The sequence below is a fragment of the Lissotriton helveticus genome, chromosome 8 (assembly GCF_964261635.1).
Source record: "Lissotriton helveticus chromosome 8, aLisHel1.1, whole genome shotgun sequence".
In the NCBI taxonomy this organism is placed as follows: Eukaryota; Metazoa; Chordata; class Amphibia; order Caudata; family Salamandridae; genus Lissotriton; species Lissotriton helveticus.
Window position 1 is genome coordinate 1,504,177,076 of NC_136069.1, and position 18,366 is coordinate 1,504,195,441.

Here is an 18,366-nt window from a genome sequence, read left to right on the forward strand (position 1 = left end):
TCACTCGAATGCCCAGATGGCACCGTTGCCATCACACAGGCTGAAATCAATGCCTTGATGCACAGACATTTGGCAGAGATATACCGGGAAAACTCAGACACAGACTTGTCCATTGACAGGGATTTCTGCCAGGAGTGCCACTGCCCTGGCTCACTGAGGAACAAGTGGCAGGTCTGGATGGGGAGAACCAGCTGGAGGACCTAAGAGAAGCGGCACAAAGTACGTCTCGCTGTAAATCCCCGGGTCGGGATGGAATACCGGTGGAATTCTATCAGACATATGCTGATCTCCTGCTCACCGGCTTGCTGGAAACCCCGCGGGAAGCTAAATGTGTGGGAGCATTGCCCAAATCTATGAGAGAGGCGCAGATAGTTATGATCCCAAAGGATACTCACGACCCGGGCTCCTATAGACCCTTAAGGATGTGAAATGTGGATACAAAGTTCATTGCCAAGGTCCTGGCAACACACCTTGGTATGGTGGTGACCTATCTGGTTCATGAGGACCAGTGTGGGTTCATAACAGGTAGAGGAAAGCATATGAATATACGGCACCGCTAACATGTATTGCATTCAGTAGCAGACAGTAAGATACGGGCGGCAGCAATCGCCTTAGACATTGAGAAGGTATTCAATACCCTGCAGTGGGAATACTTGTGGGAGGTCTTGAGGAGAATGGGGCTTGGTAAGAATGTAAATCCTGGATACATCTACTCTATCACCAACCAAGTGCCCAGATACGGAATGGTGGACTAATATTACAGGCATTCTCCATCTAGAGGAGCACACGACACGGATGTCCACTGTTACTGCTCCTCTTTGCTCTGGCGATGGAGCCACTGGAGATTAGGCTGTGATGTGACATACTCCAGTGGGGTATCCGTATAGATGGCTGTACGCATGTAATTTCATTATATGCGGATGACTCACTACTGTGCATCCGCCAGCCAGAGGAAGTGATCCCATCACTCCAGTATATCCTAACCTCCTTTGGATCTACGTCTGGCTTGAACGTAAACTGTTGAAAGAAAGACGCCTTTCCACTAGTGGGTTTAGTGAGGGATGCATCATTGGACCTTCCGGAGGTCGGATTTAGCTGGGAGAGCGATCATTTTCGCTACCTAGGCACCAGGTGGCTCACTGGCCGGAAGCGCAGTACAAGCTGAATGTAGGAAATGTAGTAATAAGATTCTGGAACAAACTCCCCCTCTCGGCCATCAGAAGGGTGGCCATGGCCAGAATGGTAATGTTCCCACGGTGCTTCTATGCACTCCAAAACGTATTCTGCAGAATACCAAAAGCCACATTCGATACCATGAATAGTCTCCTAATTTCACTAGTATGGGCTGGAGGACCCATAAGGGTAAAACAGGATGTCCTTAAGCTTAACCAGGAATTGGGAGGCTGGGCCACCCTGACTGTAGGCTCTATTACCTTGCAGGACTTCTACAATACGCAGCACAGTGGTGTGCTGAAGGCTGGAACATGGAGAAGGAACTACTGGCGGATCAAAGCAATGAAATAGAACTCCCAAGATGCCTCATGATGAGCTCCCGGATCCCTGGAGACTGCCGTCACGTGGTTCGACAGGTGGCATCAGACATGAAAACAATCAGTCACCTTAGTCATTCGAAATGCCCTGTATGCCAACGCGCTCCCTCTACAATGGCCACAAGGATTCTGCCAAATTCAAACAGTTATGGACATTACAAAGTGGTACAAAGGGGGATGACTGACAGCTGGAGACTTTTAGGAGAATGGAATATTTTTAACATTCGATGAGGCAAAAGAATAGTTCCAAGTTCCAGACGGCCAGTTCTTGCAGTATGTGAAAATAGCACGCATGACCCACGATGTGTGGACTTTGTTTCCAGATGAACCAGCAGAATCTCACACATTGATCTTACTTCTTGACCTGGGCTCCACCATACTACTGAGCTATCTCTAGTCAAAGACAGGTTGGAGATGGACCTACCAACTCCACTTACAGGGGGCGAAAAGATAAGAGCATTCCCACTGGTCCGTGAGGTATCTAGCAATGCCGGATTTAGACTTATTCAATTCTACTATTTACACTGCGCGTATCTGATGCCTCAGCGATTGGCACGTTTTACCCCTGGGAGATCCGCAGCATGCCCAAGATGCAGCACAGACCCAGCCACATTTCTCCACATGACTTGGAGCTGTGTCCACCTTCATACATATTGGCAGTAGAAGAGCCAGGCACTCCGCATAGCTACGGCGGCGCATGTGGAGACCTCCATTAAGCAGTGTCTACTAGGAGTGCATCCAGTGCCAAAAAAGGGGGTACGCAGGAGGCAAAAATTCGCACTTCTAGGTCTGACCGTGGACAAGCGTCGAATTGCAATACATTGGATCCACAATACACCCAGACATAGACAAATGAAGGACAGACATGCAGAGCTGAAGAGTGTCACTTGAAAATGGTACGCAAAGATGAGAAAACAGAGCAAGATCTGGATGACTGGCGGAGCATGCTGGAGGCCCTCCACTCAACTGCAGACCAGACCGGAGAGAGAGAACAAGCAACACAGGTGCCCAAACTCACCCATTCCGCACAGAATTCAGAAACGACAAACCCACCCCCCTCCCTCACTCTCCACAAGCAAATAGGTCAATACCATTGTAGGGCAGAGATGGCCGCTCCGTTAACTCTCCCAGACAACATACCCCGGACACTTGATAGCCGAGCCCTAGAAGATTTACATCTTTCACCAATGAAGAGACCCGCCACTGATCGCTGCTATGCCCCTCCCCTCTTCCTTTTCACTTCTTGTATAACTAGTTCAATTGTCTCTTTATTCTCTTTTATTTATTTGTAGTATTCTGATAAATTTGGACAAAAATTGTTAAATGAAGGAATCCGAGATGGATAGATGCATGGGCACCGTCATTGCTACCGAAGTGTCCAAATGAATGTAAGAATTTAGCATCTTATATGTAGAATGTAAAACGAAGACATCCTTTGTTAGCAGGGAGACGGCCGCCACTTATGTGTGTTGCACACTGTGCGATGTGATTTAGTGCAACATTGCTAATACAAAAAAGGTTTAAAAAAATGAGGAGGCAATTAGAAACAGGCAAGGACTTGAGAAAGTGAATTTTCTTGTATGTGTGGCTTAATGCACATATGTTTACAACGAAAATACTAATGCTCATGTACGTCTTGAAGCTCGTGGTCACATTTTATCAATTATGATTTTTTTTTTGTATCAGCTTAAAGACCACTAAAGCCTTAGCATTATCGCCCACTTACACACATTTGAAATGAACGATGGTTTTGATATTCCGTGTAGTACACTGCACATTTCAACTGAACCATGCTAACAAAGCGTAGCCTCTTTCTGAAGTTAGCACAATAAAGTCAGAATTTTGTAAAATATTAGATCGTGTAACTGTATATTTATCCTAAGGTCTTCTCACATTCCTTCCCATAAGAAGATCCATGCACCTGCTCATACGTAGCTGTCTGCAAGTTTCTCTATCATGCGTTATCGCTTTCATTCAGTTGTATTGCGATAAATTGTATAAATATAACAGAAACATTTACGGATGTTAGCATTAAAGGCTCCAGCTGATCAAGGGCGAAGCTCTCATTTGTTGAAATGGTAATTGCTGTGCTTATTCTTTTTACGCTTGCTGGCTAATTTGCATCAAACACTATTTGGACTTCTATGCACTATCCAGAGTGTTGTGTTTTCTTTTGCAACATGGACTAGCCAGTGTTGGAAAGACAAGGAGGTGACCATTCCATTACATAGAAATTGAAAACAATGTCAGTGTATGGGAGAATACTGCTAGCAGTGCTAGAGTGCTACCCCCTCTAGGGCAATATACCTACCACTGTCTTTGTTCAGTACTGATAAAGACCCTGTATAAAGAACATACTCACAACACCGATTGCATTAAACATTCCATCTACTATATGCGTTTGCACATTTTAATTTCCATATTAACCATCCATTAACCAGAACTATTATGATATACCTCTCTGGACAACCAGTAGTGTCTTTTTCTTTTAATGTGGTATTCTTTTATTGTGATGTCAACATTTTAAGTATGAGGCACTTGGAGCACTGCACCACCACCTCATTGTATTGTTGGATTCCCTTGCTATCATTTGCAATAGAATTTCAGTCAATAATAATTTTTTGACTTGTGATCTATGTTGGAGGCAGTCTACCCTTAATTTGTCACAATAATTGTTATAGGGTTTTTCTACTGATTGATATTTTTTCACAAATGGTAATTTTCTTCCCTGGAGCACCTAAAATGACTACACTATGTGTACATTTTATACTCTACACAGGTCCCTAGTGTTTTGGATATGCCTGGTGGATTTGTCTCGTTCTCTTTCTTTCTCTCTCTCTCTCTCATGGTCAGTACTGAGCATAAGACACATTCCCCCTCATTGCTGCTAACTGAAGGGTATGGTGGTCATGAAAAAGTTAAGAACATATTTGTGTAGTTGCATTAAAGAGGGACTGGGAAAGGAGGAACTATATGTACCAAGGTTCCCAGTTCTCACCTGACTTCCTGCACCCAGTCTGAACTGCATAGTAATACAGCATTTGTTTCTTGATTCATTAATGTGATGAAGTGAGGTAGTATTGAGAACCACCAGAAACATTTATCACCTTCCTGGCCAGTTCTGTTCTGTCAGGTTGTGGACCATAGTGTAGGGCAGTTAACCATAAGCAAAGAACAGATGAGAAACAACCCAAGTGGATCTTATCATAAGCGACCTATTTCTATTGGGCAGTGTGAGATTCAGTCACAATTTTAGGGATACAAATATTTCAGCTCCTAAAAAGAGAGTGCAAGCAGAGTAAGGTACTTAGTAACTGATTTTAAAACATGCATAATAATAGTGGCTAGCCATTACCTTTTTGAGTAAATTTACAAAACAGGACTACAAGATTATCTTCTAATGGAAACTTAAAACGTGCCAAAGAAGTGTTTGAGTGGAAGTCTATGCCTAACTCTTTCTCTTCTCAATCTGCTAGTCATACAAGACTTCAGGATAACAGATCTTACTTAAACCTGAATGAAGAAATCATTAGTTTACAAAAAGTTAGAGATCCCTACCATAGACAGTAAGATCGTAGAGATATCGCAGTCACGTCTACCCTTCCCATTCACCTAACCCAAGAGGTGCACATCTTAATATTCCTTTTAGTGGTATGTTTTCTCAACCTGAAGTTCTGGTACAGACTGCTGTTACTTTACGTCACAAGTCATGGCAAAATCACAGGGCTAAACTATCCTGCCCCAGTCCAGAACTCTGTCTCTTGCCCTTTCTGCCCTGTTCCTAGGGTAGAGTCAGTGATTCAAGTAATTCCGGCTCAAGGGTTCCTTGCAGTCTCCTAGTGAGTATTGACCCTGACAGCTTTGATATATTTTTATTCTGGACTCTTAAATATAAGAAAAGTATGGAAAGTATGAATTAAAACATTGCCAACCGTTGGCACTATCGACCTATGCATTAACATTGTAATTAGTTTCTACATTTCAGAACAGTGTTTAAAAAGATTTTGTTTGGTGAAGTTTGCTTTGTTAAAAGAGGTTACAAATTATATTGTTTTACAGCTTTGCACGAAGAAAAAGGTCCATACTTTTGGTGTTTTAGTACCCATTTGCACAAATATTGCAAAAGGTTCCGATTATTTAAAATTGCTTGTGCACGCTTTGAATAATAGCAATTAAAATATGTGCTTTAGAAATATTACTTCTCAGATGCTTTTTCTTCTTTTCTCTTTTTTCTGTCTTCTTCCATTATGCCTCCTAGTTGCTTGTAGTTAGCTTGAGCAATATTGAGAAGTCTCTGAAGTTCTCCAATCTTTTTGTATGCCCTCACTACAAGATATATTAACATTTCTTTACAAACATAATACACATGTAGAAGAACAATACGTTTACCATATGATGCAGTAAAAAACATTTTACAAGGATGCCAAATGCTTTTGATGTAATATTTTAGTAATGTTTAAAAAATATATATTATACAAAACTAAACAACAACAAAACAGGTCTGAAGTTCTGAAAAGCTAAAGCTAATAGAATAAACTACATCAGTGTAAAACATCATACATAAAACACAGCATTCGCAAATTGGAGCATGATCTGAAATTAAGCAGATATGTTAGTCTAGTCATACTGTTCCACTTGGAAAATTTGTACGCAATATAGGGCACCAATTTCCAAGCCACGGACGTTATTGAGTGTTCCAATTTGTAACGGCAAGAAGAGGAGCTGCAGTCGAAGCTACATGTGGGCATAAGAAATGTATACACATTGACCTTATAAAAGCCCAATATTCCCAAAGGGTTTGTGATGATCAGGTTATTAATGTAACAATATTGCATTAGCCATATTAGGTCCCATACCTGGAAAATGCATGAGGTAAAACTAATAAGTGCACAAATAATCTGAGTCATCAACACCTATAACATTCACACTAGTGGGTTAAAATTAAATTAACTGGAAAAAGAACTTGGTGAAGTACTGACATTTCCAAAGAATTGACCTGAGTACGCAGAATCCCTCTCAGCCATGCATTTACACAGAACTCATATACATGACGATTATCTGACATCATCTTTCATAGTAGAAGACATTCCAAAGGGCAAGCAAGGATTGCATTATAGAGCACAATGTTTGTTCAATGCACATTTTAGCGATCGAAACACAATGGCTCAGAGAGACTGAAACAGAATAGAAAAGGTTTTTAAATCTTTCCTGAAAGAAAGTTGAGAGCAAATGGCTTCTATCCCCAAGGACAGGGAGTTACGCAGCTGTGATCAGAAAACCTCTTTAGAGGTTATTTGAGCCTAATTTCCCAATGAGTTGTATGGCTCACAACGAGAAGTAAAATGGGGATTTCTTGTGTTCATAAATCACCTTATGCCGAACTGTCAGATCTCGAGGTACATTTCAGCAGAAAAGACCCAGGAAACTTCCTATGCGAAGAAGATGGAGAATAGGGCACTGGACACTACACTCGAGCAAGACAGGCACTTCCAGAGCTTCCTTGATGGCATGGTGCCCCTAGCCACTACAGGGTCAGTTCCCGCACATATATTGTTTTCTCCTCCCTAGTTCCCCTTTGGGCCGCTCCTTTCACTTCCCTCCATTGACTCTGATGATACTTTCCACCTGTCCTGGCTTTGACTTCTGCCTTAAGTGAAACCTCTCATGCAGTCCGTTCAGTATCTCTGCTTCATTTACCATTTCCCCGAAGTCGTGGAGTTCAATAATCCTCGGTTCTTGGTGAGTTTTCTGATTTACTCAGGAGGTAGTATCAGTGAAACTCCTCAGCCTCCAGCCTAAGCATTATGTCCTGTCTCCCTGGTGTTTGTGCATTGATTTTATATCTGCTGCTATACTTACCTTATTCCTGTCTCTCTGTGTTCCTCCAGTCGTGGTGTTGTGAATGTGAGACAATGTGCTGCGTGTAATCTGAAAGCCCAGTCCAGGTATTCAACCAACCAACCAATCTACCTGCTGGCAAGAGTTAGTCTCTCTCTCTCGTCAACACCCCAATTTCTCCATATTTCTGGTTTTCCTTCACGGTTCTGGAGATTAGATGCAGGCTGCGAGTTAATTTATAAGATGGGTTAGAGTGATTGGGCCCCACTTCTGTGTCCAGTGAAGCAAGGGTTGTGACAGTAGCGCCTTGAAAACAATCTTTTGTATCACTGAAAACCGGTGTCATTCCCTATGTGCCTGAGTTAGGTAACTTTGTTGTGTTAACCCACAAATAACACAGACCACAACTGTTTGCAACTGGTATAAACAGCACAAAGAAGGCCAAGATCGATAAAGTTGCAATAGTATAATCTGAGCAAACTGGTAGTTGCAATGAAATGACTATATAACTGTTTAGAAAGGAAAAGGAACATCTGTCAACTTACTTTAAGTTAAGTACACAGGTAGAGGTCCTGGCTTTTATCTGGTGTAGCACTGAAAGATTGTGGTGCACATTAACTCTACGCAATTTCATACAGATAGATGGTGTTGGCGATTTGCCCACGGAGGCGGGCCAAATGGAATTATGTTACCTATATGCGTTTCTGACCACTACTAGGAGTTCACTTTTTTTGTGACGAGCTATAGAAAGTTAAAGGCATCCATTGCTGAACCAAAAAAAGACAGGTAGAATGGTCTGCAGAGGAGCGAGGTGCATTTCACTCAAAACAATCTGAGTGTCGAAATGCGTACAAAGTGATAGAACAGCCAAAAGATTTATTAAGAGTAATCAAAGGGTGGATATAGATATTGAGCCCTGCAGGAGAAAGGAAAGAGTCCTGTTGAACACCATATGCACTTCTTTGCACCTAGGAGCTCAAAGGCAGCAAAGCTACCAAATAAGATCCATTCTCCAGACAGGAGGGAAAACAGGCTAGCACTAACCCCCTAAAACCAGCCTTTTCCAAATTGGCTAACAGAATGCCATAGTCGACAGTGTCAAATTTTGTCATAAAATCAAGTAAAAGAAGAGCAGCAGACTAACCTTGGTCAAGAAAAGATCTGTTTGTCTAAGGCATGGGAGCAAGAGCTGCCTCAATCTGTGTGACAAACACGAGGAGATTGTAGCATAAGAAGCTCAAAGATGGACAACAGAATTGAGCATCAGGTCCTATTTTCCTGCATATTTAAATTCAGGTAGCATACAGCCTTACTTAACTATTCTCAGTCAAGGCAAGTGCATTTTCACACACATCTCTTTTTTAGACTACTTCCTCTCCTGGAGTTGGTGGGTGCAAAGGTGAACCTTAGCAAAGCTGCACCTGTGCAGACTATGCCTGAGGTAGATTGAATTTGTTGTATTCTAATAGAATGCACTTTCAAGCATTACACCGAAGGGAATGGCATATCACCCAAATACTTTGAAACACAGAACATTTTAGTAGAAGTATGATTTGCCTACTCTAATGTATTTGACTTTTCAATATGAATATACAGTGGTGATATGTTTTTAAATACATTTATATTTGTATTTAGACACAGTCTTAATATTGTAAACAGTAATGATTAAAAAAAAAAAAATTCTAGTGTTTAAAATTGTATGAAACAATTATTTAAAATGGAGTGGAAATAAGCATGAAAATGGTATCTCTTTCCTAAAAGAGTATGACAATTTGGATCTGTTTCCTAGACGATATGATTTCCTAACATTCGTTATTATGTTCAGCTCAGTAAGTACACACAGACAAAAACCCAAACACTTCCAAGGTGAGCACGTGCAGTGAGGTGCACCGCTTCCCCCCAGTAATTTTTAAACCCCAAAGTGTCCATTTCAATGTGCTTGAATGAATTCCAGAAAAGTTTAAATTAGTGTGTCACTGAAATGTGAAATCATGTGGATAATTGTATTAGATTCAGAAATCTAATGATATTATGATGATGAACCTGTTCTCACCTACTGGATGTTGAATGTTTGACAAACATAGGACAGCTGCCCAGGGATTTTGGGAAAGTAAGTGATTGATTTGTTCTCATCGTGGTATACACCAGCTTCCATAGTCAGCTGCTCTGTACACAGTGACCATATTTTATCTATCTGTGCTTTGATTGGCAGATTGACAAGGTGTGGGAAGAAGATGTATTAAAAACACAAGATCAACCCACAAGTTGTAGTGAACAAGCACAGTAAATACAGACAATAAAATATGCCCTAAAATGAACAAATAACAAAATCCCCTCTCACAAAAAGCATGTTAGGACTGGACATACATTTTAAAAGGAGGAGCGAATATAATGCATTGTGTGAGGCCTTTATGAGAAGGTAGAACATAATCTTGCATCCTCTAAATGACAAGTAGTAGAGATAGATAGCCAGGCCAATAAGTGGCTGTATTTTTTTGAAGACAGGCATTTTCAGCCTACTCCTAGATTGATTTCTTGTTGCCCACGGGCTGCCCAGATTAATCAGGTTCTCAGCTATGCTTGTGGAAGAGGTGTCCCAGGCTTGACACTATATTTTCGGTCGACATGACACCAGGCTTGTTTCTAAATGCCTCTGAGTGGAGATAGCTGGAAGCCATTCCTGGAATTTTGTTTGGGGGTTTGAAGGTGTCTGGGCATGAGGTATTCGAATAGTGGAGCTTGCACTGCATGGTGGGGGTAGCAGGACTCTAGCTAAGGAGCTACATATATTGTAGGTGGCTGTCCAGATTCCACTCACAGGACAGTATCTTTGGGTTGAAGTATGTCTATGTGGCTGTGCTTGCTATGTTTGAGGGCAGCACATGCAGAGTGTCTGTGCTAATTTGTGTTTGGGGGTAGTAGGATGCTATATATAGGACTATTTGTGGATGTGGGGGGTGCAACCCTCCAATATGCCACCCCATATCCAAATCCACCACCACTCACAAACAACTTATGGTTCAGAATGGACCTGTAGTGCATACCACAACAAACGTCAGAGGCAGGCAGCCCTTTGCCACTGTTCCTGCTAAGGCAGGTTCACAAACACACAATGTCAAAATGGACGAGTGGGAACCCCTCTTATTATTAGAATTTTTAAGTTTACTCAAGTTCTCATTTTAACTCTTGAGCCTGCAGACCATTAGCTTGTACCACTTTCAAATTGTGACCAAAGTCAGGTGACCTTGTGTCAATCACACTAACTCCTTCTACTTTCAATTGCAGATAACTACAATAAAAAAAGTTAATCTAACTGTACTATCTGTTACTTAGTACTGTACGTGCTGCTATCCCTCTCTTCATGACATTCCGACCCTGCAATACCCTCTATCGGGCTGACACCTCCATCCCACCTAACATGCTGTGCGATGCACATAGAGTTCACAGGCTTGCCCGGAGAGTAGTCTATCACTTTGAAGCTTATTTCTCCTCCCTCAGCCCCCATATTATTGGTGCTGCCTAAAAGAAGTTCGAAAGATGGCAAGGTTACAGGTATAGGAATTTTAGGAGGCAGTACTCAAAACACATTGTAATGCTGGGAAAAGTTCTAGATTAAACTGGGTTATGAAAAAGAGGGTACATTTTCACACTTGAGAGTAATGATTAAGAAGTGAGATGTCTGTCTGTCTGTCTGAGAGAGAACTCCTAAGTTGCTTGCTCAAATACTGTGAGAAGGGATTGAAAAAAAACTTACCTTCATGGTGGTTCTCGTACTTTTAAGGGGGGCCACTTAAAGATGTGTGCTAATAGGACATCAGTCCCAAATTAGATACTCCACTTTTACATCTCTTGATTCCCGTGCCACATTTAGATTTGAGACAACCATTATGTTTCTGGCAGTGCAGACTCAGTTGGACCTGCTGTTGGAAGCCCCTTTGTGGCACAGAAGCCGCCTCAGAATCATTAGCTCTATGGCATAGGAGGGCCAATCCTATGTTACATGGGACTTCCAATGCTGTCTTTTCCTGACTATGAATTCTATTTTTGACCTGACATCCTTGGTGTGGTAAATATTTTGCCTTCACTCCTCCTGTTTTGCTGTATTTGTTTTTGTTGGTATTAGGACTCTGTTCACTTTACCACTGATAATCAGTGCTAAAGTGCTTGTGCTCTCTCCTTCCAACATGGTAAAATTGGACTGCACCTCGTTGGCATATATCCCTACTAAATAAGCTGATACAGGGTCTGAAGAAGTAATAGAAATGTGTTGTTCGAAGGGACAATGAGTTCTGTTGACCATATCTGGCGGGCTGAAGGATTCTATTAAAATCAATACATCATAGCAGCATTTCTTTATCTTCAGAAGAATCAGACAAGCCATGTGAAATGGAAGAAATTTGTGAAGACACTCCCCTGATCAGTTCAATAGGAGAGCCTCAACTAACAACTTTCCTCTGGTCTGTGGTGGGTACAGAACTTTAAGGACTGATACAAAGAGGACTAACCAAAGAAACCCTAGGTTCCAAACACAATCAAGAGAATTCTTCAGTTTATATCTCACTCATGTGTAGTGTGTTCAATACTGCTGAGTGAGTATGGCTCCATATTCTACTTCCCTTTAAGATGGGAGACTGCCAGGAAAATGTTTTTTGAGATCTGAATAGCAAGGTAACAGAGATAGTTGAACTAGCAATGAGACCTTCAAATGTACTGGAGGAATCTGTGACTCATGAGGTTGGGATTTGAGTTCACCACCGAAGAGACTGACAGATTGATTCCAATCCCAAGCAAGTTGTTGAGAGACACTTACAATGCCAAAGAAGAATGCAATTGTAAAATCTTCTGACCCCAATTTCAATTATACAATCAGCTGACCAACTTCTGGCTATACCTTCTGACTAGACTATCCCAGCTCTTGCGAACACAAATCAAGAATATGAAACATGCCAGATTGAAAAGAGTTTAACAACCAATCCAAAGATCTACCAGGCAAGAAGTGAAAAACCAGTCCATGACTATCCAGTCACCCAAAAGAAAGCAAATGTAAACACCTGAAGACATGCATGGGCACCCAAGACACATAGAACCTGGGTGATCATTCTAGAAGCTGAATTCAGACCAAAGGGCACCCATTGTTAGTGATAATGCTGATTTCTGACATTGGTAAATCTCAAATACCAGCAATACCCTCTATTGATGAGAATGGGAATACAAAACTAGGACATCTGCAGCTATCATCATGTACCCCAATCTGCAAGGTTTTCAGTTTTTGCACGTGAAGATGCCACATGAAAGATTTCTACAACAACTTACTGGTTCAAGTTATAATGATCCAGAATTGGTTTATGCCCCCAGTCCTCTTGGGCACAAAAATCTATCTGGAATAAAAAAAGATATTTTCTTTCTCCAGATCGTGCTCAATTTCTCCTACAAAAGAAGCCTTTTAATTTCTTCGAGAATCTCTGACTATGAGCTCTGAAACTCTAGAGGGTAAGAAAGCAGAGCGGAAGGAAAGGTTTTAGGCAAATCTTTATATTGGTCTTAAGTTATCCTCACCTCATACTGCCCCCCCTACTCCCACCTTCCTTTCATCCTTCATCTTGAAACCCCGCCAGGCTATGGTTTCCGCCTATCCCTCCTTTTCCAATTTCTACCTCACATGCAGCTCAGCCCTGAATCCCCCCTCCTGCCACTATATATGTAAATATATCTGCTTTTGCTATGTCTGTTTATTATACCTCAATAGAGCATTTGATTTTATTTATTGTTTATACTATGGTCTTGAACAATTCATGTAATCTGATTTTTGCACATGTAAAGTGCTCTGATACCCCCGGTTCTAGCCATTGCTATATAAAACCTTTCAAATAAATAAGTTATCTGCCTCCACCGACGGTAAAAGGGAAATATGCTCTCTCCTACCTGGATACATGCACCAAATAGATTACCCATGATCTTTGCACCAATAAGGAAAAGCCAGCTTGGCCTTTTAGAAAAGTCTATGGCGGCAACAGAATAGGAAGGACCTGATTTTGGCTTACAGTGAAAGTCATTTGGTTTCTGTAAGCCTTTGTTTTCCCTTTGCTAACTTAGTGACTTTGAAACCAAATATATTAACCTTTTATCTATGTATATGCTTCGCTCCTCCAGCCAGGCACTCCTCAGTGTCCCCCGTTTCCGTAAGTCCAGAACTGGTGGTACCAGATTCTCTATTCTCGCCCCCCGCTTCTGGAATAGTCTTCCACTCACCATCAGGTCCATCACTGTTTATCTGCACTTTCGTAAGGCGCTCAAGACCTATCTGTATGCCCAAGCCTTTACAACCCAGAATTCCCTGGATGCCTCTTCCATCTGACACTGTCAATCTTCCAGCGCCAGGAAGCCGCTTGGTCACAGTGCGCTTTACAAATATTTTCAACTTCAACTTCAAGATAACTGTACTAACTGTTTTCAATTAGGACGAAATTGTATGCACTTATAGTGAGAATGTGCTCCGGTTAAGGAGATCAAGATAAAAGTCTTTAAACCTATAGATAAAATGGCAGGCCTATTTATGCTTTGAACACTAACTCTATCAATGTTGAGATATGTTCTAGCTGTCCCTAAGGTGAAATTTGTGGCCACTGCTATTGGCCAGCCGACAGTGGCTATTTCAAAGGCCATGGGGCTTGCCAACAGCAAAGTCATGTTTCAATTTGTAATATGATTCAGGGTTACACAATATAAATTTTCCTGACAGCCCTTCAAAAATATAATTGATCTCCAGTGAGTGGATAACTTCGAGTTCTAGCAGCTGTTCAAACAGGGCTAGATAAAATGAACCCTATGGATAAAAATCAGTTGTAGTATTATAATATCACAGTAATTATATCAAGTTATACCCTGTGCTTGCCAGTTGCAGAAATAAGATTGTTCTTGGTTTCTGGAAAGAGGTTTTATGGTTTAATTGGAATAATTGTTCTAAATGCTGTCGGTTAATGAAGAACTACTTGTTTAGCAATGGTTTGTGGATAGTGGGCGGATCAACCTTTTGCCTAAATTGCACTGTTACTTTATCTTTTCCTTTGTGAGTTACTGGTATTGTATTTTTATACTGCCGTGAAAATTGTGTATGAATTATAAAAAATACCTAAGGGAGGGTGGAAAGACCCCTACATTTGGGTGCAGGAACTAACGGCCAAATATTTAGCTATGGCTTTCAAACAACTGATGAAGAGAACAACATTTTCTCAGCAAATAAATTCATTAGGTTATTGAGGGTATCTTGCTGTGTGAAAGATGTGCACATGTAAGTACTACCTGCTTATTAATCTAAAGTCGTTGCAAAGTTGTCTCCTGACCCCAAAAAAATCTGCAGTGCTCCAAGGAAGAAAGGCAGAAATATTATTTAGGCTCTCTTGGTTCTTGGAATTGTAAGCTGCCAATCCAAATGCTGAATTGACCTAGTAAAGCAAACAGAACGAATTTGGAAGATATGTTTTGCCCTGGGTTTGCCAGTATTAAGTCACTTTATATAAAAGGGAAGATGGAGACAAGACGGACCTTTCGCTAAGCCAGGTGCTACTCAAACCACTGAACAAAGAAAAGGAAGACTTCCCAAGATTACAAGTAGTTCATTCTCGGGAGGTCTATACTTTGCATATATTGACAAGAACTTATTAAATAGTTGCCTTGTTTCACTAAAGTTCTATCATCAACTGTCACAACCTTTGTAATGTAGCTCGAATGATAGTGAGGTTAGTCCCACCTTCTTCTCTTGTAGGAATCCTACTACCTGTAGCACACTCCAGAAGAGTAGGGAGCACCTGTTTCAAAAAGAGCAAGTTGGAGTGAGGGATGAGAAAGCGAGAGAGCATACCAGCAGGATGGTTGTTAGAAGACCAGGACTGGGATCTCTGGAGAACAGGATGTCACACTCCAACTCAATGTCAAGAAAGGAAAGCGTTGACAGTGAGTATTTGAGTGACAAAAGAGGAGTTTGATAGTATGCAAGTATGATGACAAAATTATGACACAGTTTGGCTTGTATGAGATGAGGCGCTGCTATAACTAACCCCTAGAAAAACTTAGAAACTTGCTGGAGAACTGAAGATGACTGAACACGTCTGTGCCGGCAGGTAGAAATGTAGTCAACAAACAAAATAAAGTGGGAAACTCAAAGCCACGTCCAAAAAGCAGGGTTGTAGTCACCAAAGCCTGAACACAGGAGAAATTTGCAGTCAGCGCAAAAACTATAACCGGTCAAATACTAAAGTCAGTCCAAGATAAACATGGGTCAATACAAAGAATACGGAGGAGTGAAACCAAGGGAACCTATTAGGAAAAAAAAAACAAAGTGAGGAAATTACATTTATGGTGTGAACTAGAGCACCAAGCGAAAGAATTGAAACTGCAGATGTTGTCAGACACAGTCTTCAGCATCCACTGACATCTTAAAAGCCTATGCCCACTTTGATCTGGAAGTCAACTTAGGTTCCTTAGTTGTCTGGATTAGTATGTTTCAGACCCAACCCTTGAAGCCAATATCCTCCATAACTGCAGCCTCCACTACCCTATTTTCTCGTCCATGTGCTAGATTTCCTGACTCTCTTATGTTTCTTATGTGGTGTATTATCCCTAAACCTGACATCTACTTATTACACTATTATGGCAAAAGCATAATCAATAGAAATTAGGAAAAAGAAACCAACTTCCTAATTTTAAATCAAACGACAACATGATATATCATTGACAGGTAAACACCAATCTGATGAACAAAATGATGTAAAAATTAGGTTAGCACAATTGGAGAGACTAAAACAAAGAAATATTCAGTGGTTGAAAGACGATTTTTTCCAAATTATATTGATAACAGTATTCATAGGGAATTGTGCCTTCTACATTTCCCTCTACTAAGCATTACACAAGGATTGGGAAATTGTTTTGCAATTATTTTTATTGTGACTACTGAAGACATTAGAAAAACAATTCCACATTGATGAAAACAAATTTGCCACTTAAATTAAATGACTACAGAAATTCATTTATGTCAGGAAATCAGGATGCTTAAGACAAAATGTATAAAAATCTTTAAAAATATCCAGATAAGATAAGTGTAAAGGAATAGGTTTGAATGAGATATCTGAGATTATGAATGTTGGAGAGTATACACATTTCATAAGTAATGTGCTTGTATTTATAAAACCCACACGTTGACAGCACAAACACCTATAACGTGTGATAAAACTCCAATAACGAAGCTTACCCACAAACCATCAGGAAAAATGCGATTCAGGTTTGCAGGGATGATTCAACCGGGCAGGAATTCCAATCCAAAAGAAGCATTGGAAATGCAATAGGTCTCCGATTTATTTGAGTTGGAGCAAATAGCATTGTAAATGGCAATGTCTTTTCGCCATGTGTTATGGAGTGTATGCATGTGGTGTGTAGTGGAATTATGTGGGTTGGATTGGAATTGTAGCAATGGTGGCATGCTGAGTGTTAGACCTGTCTGGATTTTTTTGCGCAGTCCCTCCTCATTATTATTTATTTTGTCCCCTTTTTGCCCCTCATACCCTTACTATTTTTCTGTCTACTATTTTTTTAGGTGTTGGTCAAGGGGATAGGTGTTCTTTTCCCCCCCATAATCTTTTACCTCAGGCCCTGAGGCCTGTTCTGACAGGAAAGTTGGTACTACCTAAAATGGTGGCCACCAACTGCCCTAACTGTCACACCCAGAACTTGGCCATAGCCTAGCATAGGGCATTCTAGAACCTTCTGGTCCACTCTGGACCACTGAAGGGCAGCCTATATAAGGCGGAATGCGGGGCAGCCATTTTGTCTGTCAGTGAGGAGCAGCTAGAGTGAAGGTTGAGGTCTAGTAGGGGTAGGATTCTGAAGGGTGGTTCCCTCTACAAGAGTAGCCCCCTGTCAAGACTTTCCCACCTCCTAGTCCTGTTGTCCTAGCCAGGTTAGCCCATCCTGCTGACCCTGGATAGAAAGGTTAAGGGGTTAACTTTAGTAACCTTGGGAGCTGTGAAGTACCCTGCCTTGGGAACTGACCTAAGAGTTCCCCTGTGTCCTGAATCTGTCCAGTAAGGAGAGTTAGGGGTCTAGTGCTGAGGAAGTGCTCTGTGGACTTGTTCTGAAGGAGCCTCTCCATTTGTAACCCCCCTCCTCGTCATAGTGAAGAAAAGAGGGTCTTTTCATTGGACTAACTCAAGATTTGCGTTTTCCTAAACTGAACCTGTGGTGTGTAGCAAGTTTTCTCACCTGTGGGTCGGCAGAGAGAGCTGAGGAACCTGTATCCTGCGTGTCATCGATAGCGGGACCCCTGGGGCACTTGTCGCGCTATGTGGCAGCGCCCCCGCAGGTTCCACTGAGCCTGAGAAGCCTTGCGAGGCTTCCCTGTGTGAACGGGACCCCAGGGGCGCTTGCCGCGCTGAGCGAGAAGCGGATCGATTTCCTGCGCTGAAAGCGCTGTGTCCTGCCAGCGCTGTTCCGGTGATTAGAGCAGGTTTGCCGGACATTTGAGGGCGGGGCGGGAGGAAGCCGAGTGGAGCAGACTCCGGAGTCAGCCACTGCTCACTCGCGCATGCCCGCTCGCGCCACGCCTCTCCAGGAAGGCGGAGGCGGGATCAGTTTGAGAGGCGCCGGGAGCTGAGGAGCAACTGAGGTGTCAGGCATCGTCTTTCCCTTTCCCCGCTCGAGCGCCTCAGAAAGGAGCCGGCGTGAGTGGGAAGGGGGGGGAACCCAAAGTGTGCTCGCAATTGTTTCTCCGCCCCAGCATCTAGGAAACAGCTGGTGGGGCCTGGAAGGTATTTTCTTCGTCGTTTTCCCCGCCCCAGCAACCAGTAAGTAGCTGGCTCGGCGGGAAGAGGTGGAGAGAGGCCTGGGGGTCCCTAGAGGAGCCTCAAATCACCAGCGACGCGTGGAGACTGGGACATCATCGTCTCCACGCTACAGTAAGGAGCTCTGAACCCAGGGGGATAGTGATTAC

The 18,366-nt window shown here is 42.1% G+C and overlaps 1 protein-coding gene across 3 annotated transcripts in view; it reads right to left on the reverse strand.

Moving 5' to 3' along the window:
• The window catches only part of ANKRD42 (ankyrin repeat domain 42), a 322,945-nt gene that overhangs the window by 24,158 nt on the left and 280,421 nt on the right, over positions 1-18,366 (reverse strand). For all 3 annotated transcript variants that reach the window (XM_078656238.1, XM_078656237.1, XM_078656239.1), the window contains exon 10: positions 5,750-5,876. In XM_078656238.1, the coding sequence (XP_078512364.1) occupies positions 5,750-5,876 (127 nt within the window). The remainder of the gene's footprint in view (positions 1-5,749; positions 5,877-18,366) is intronic.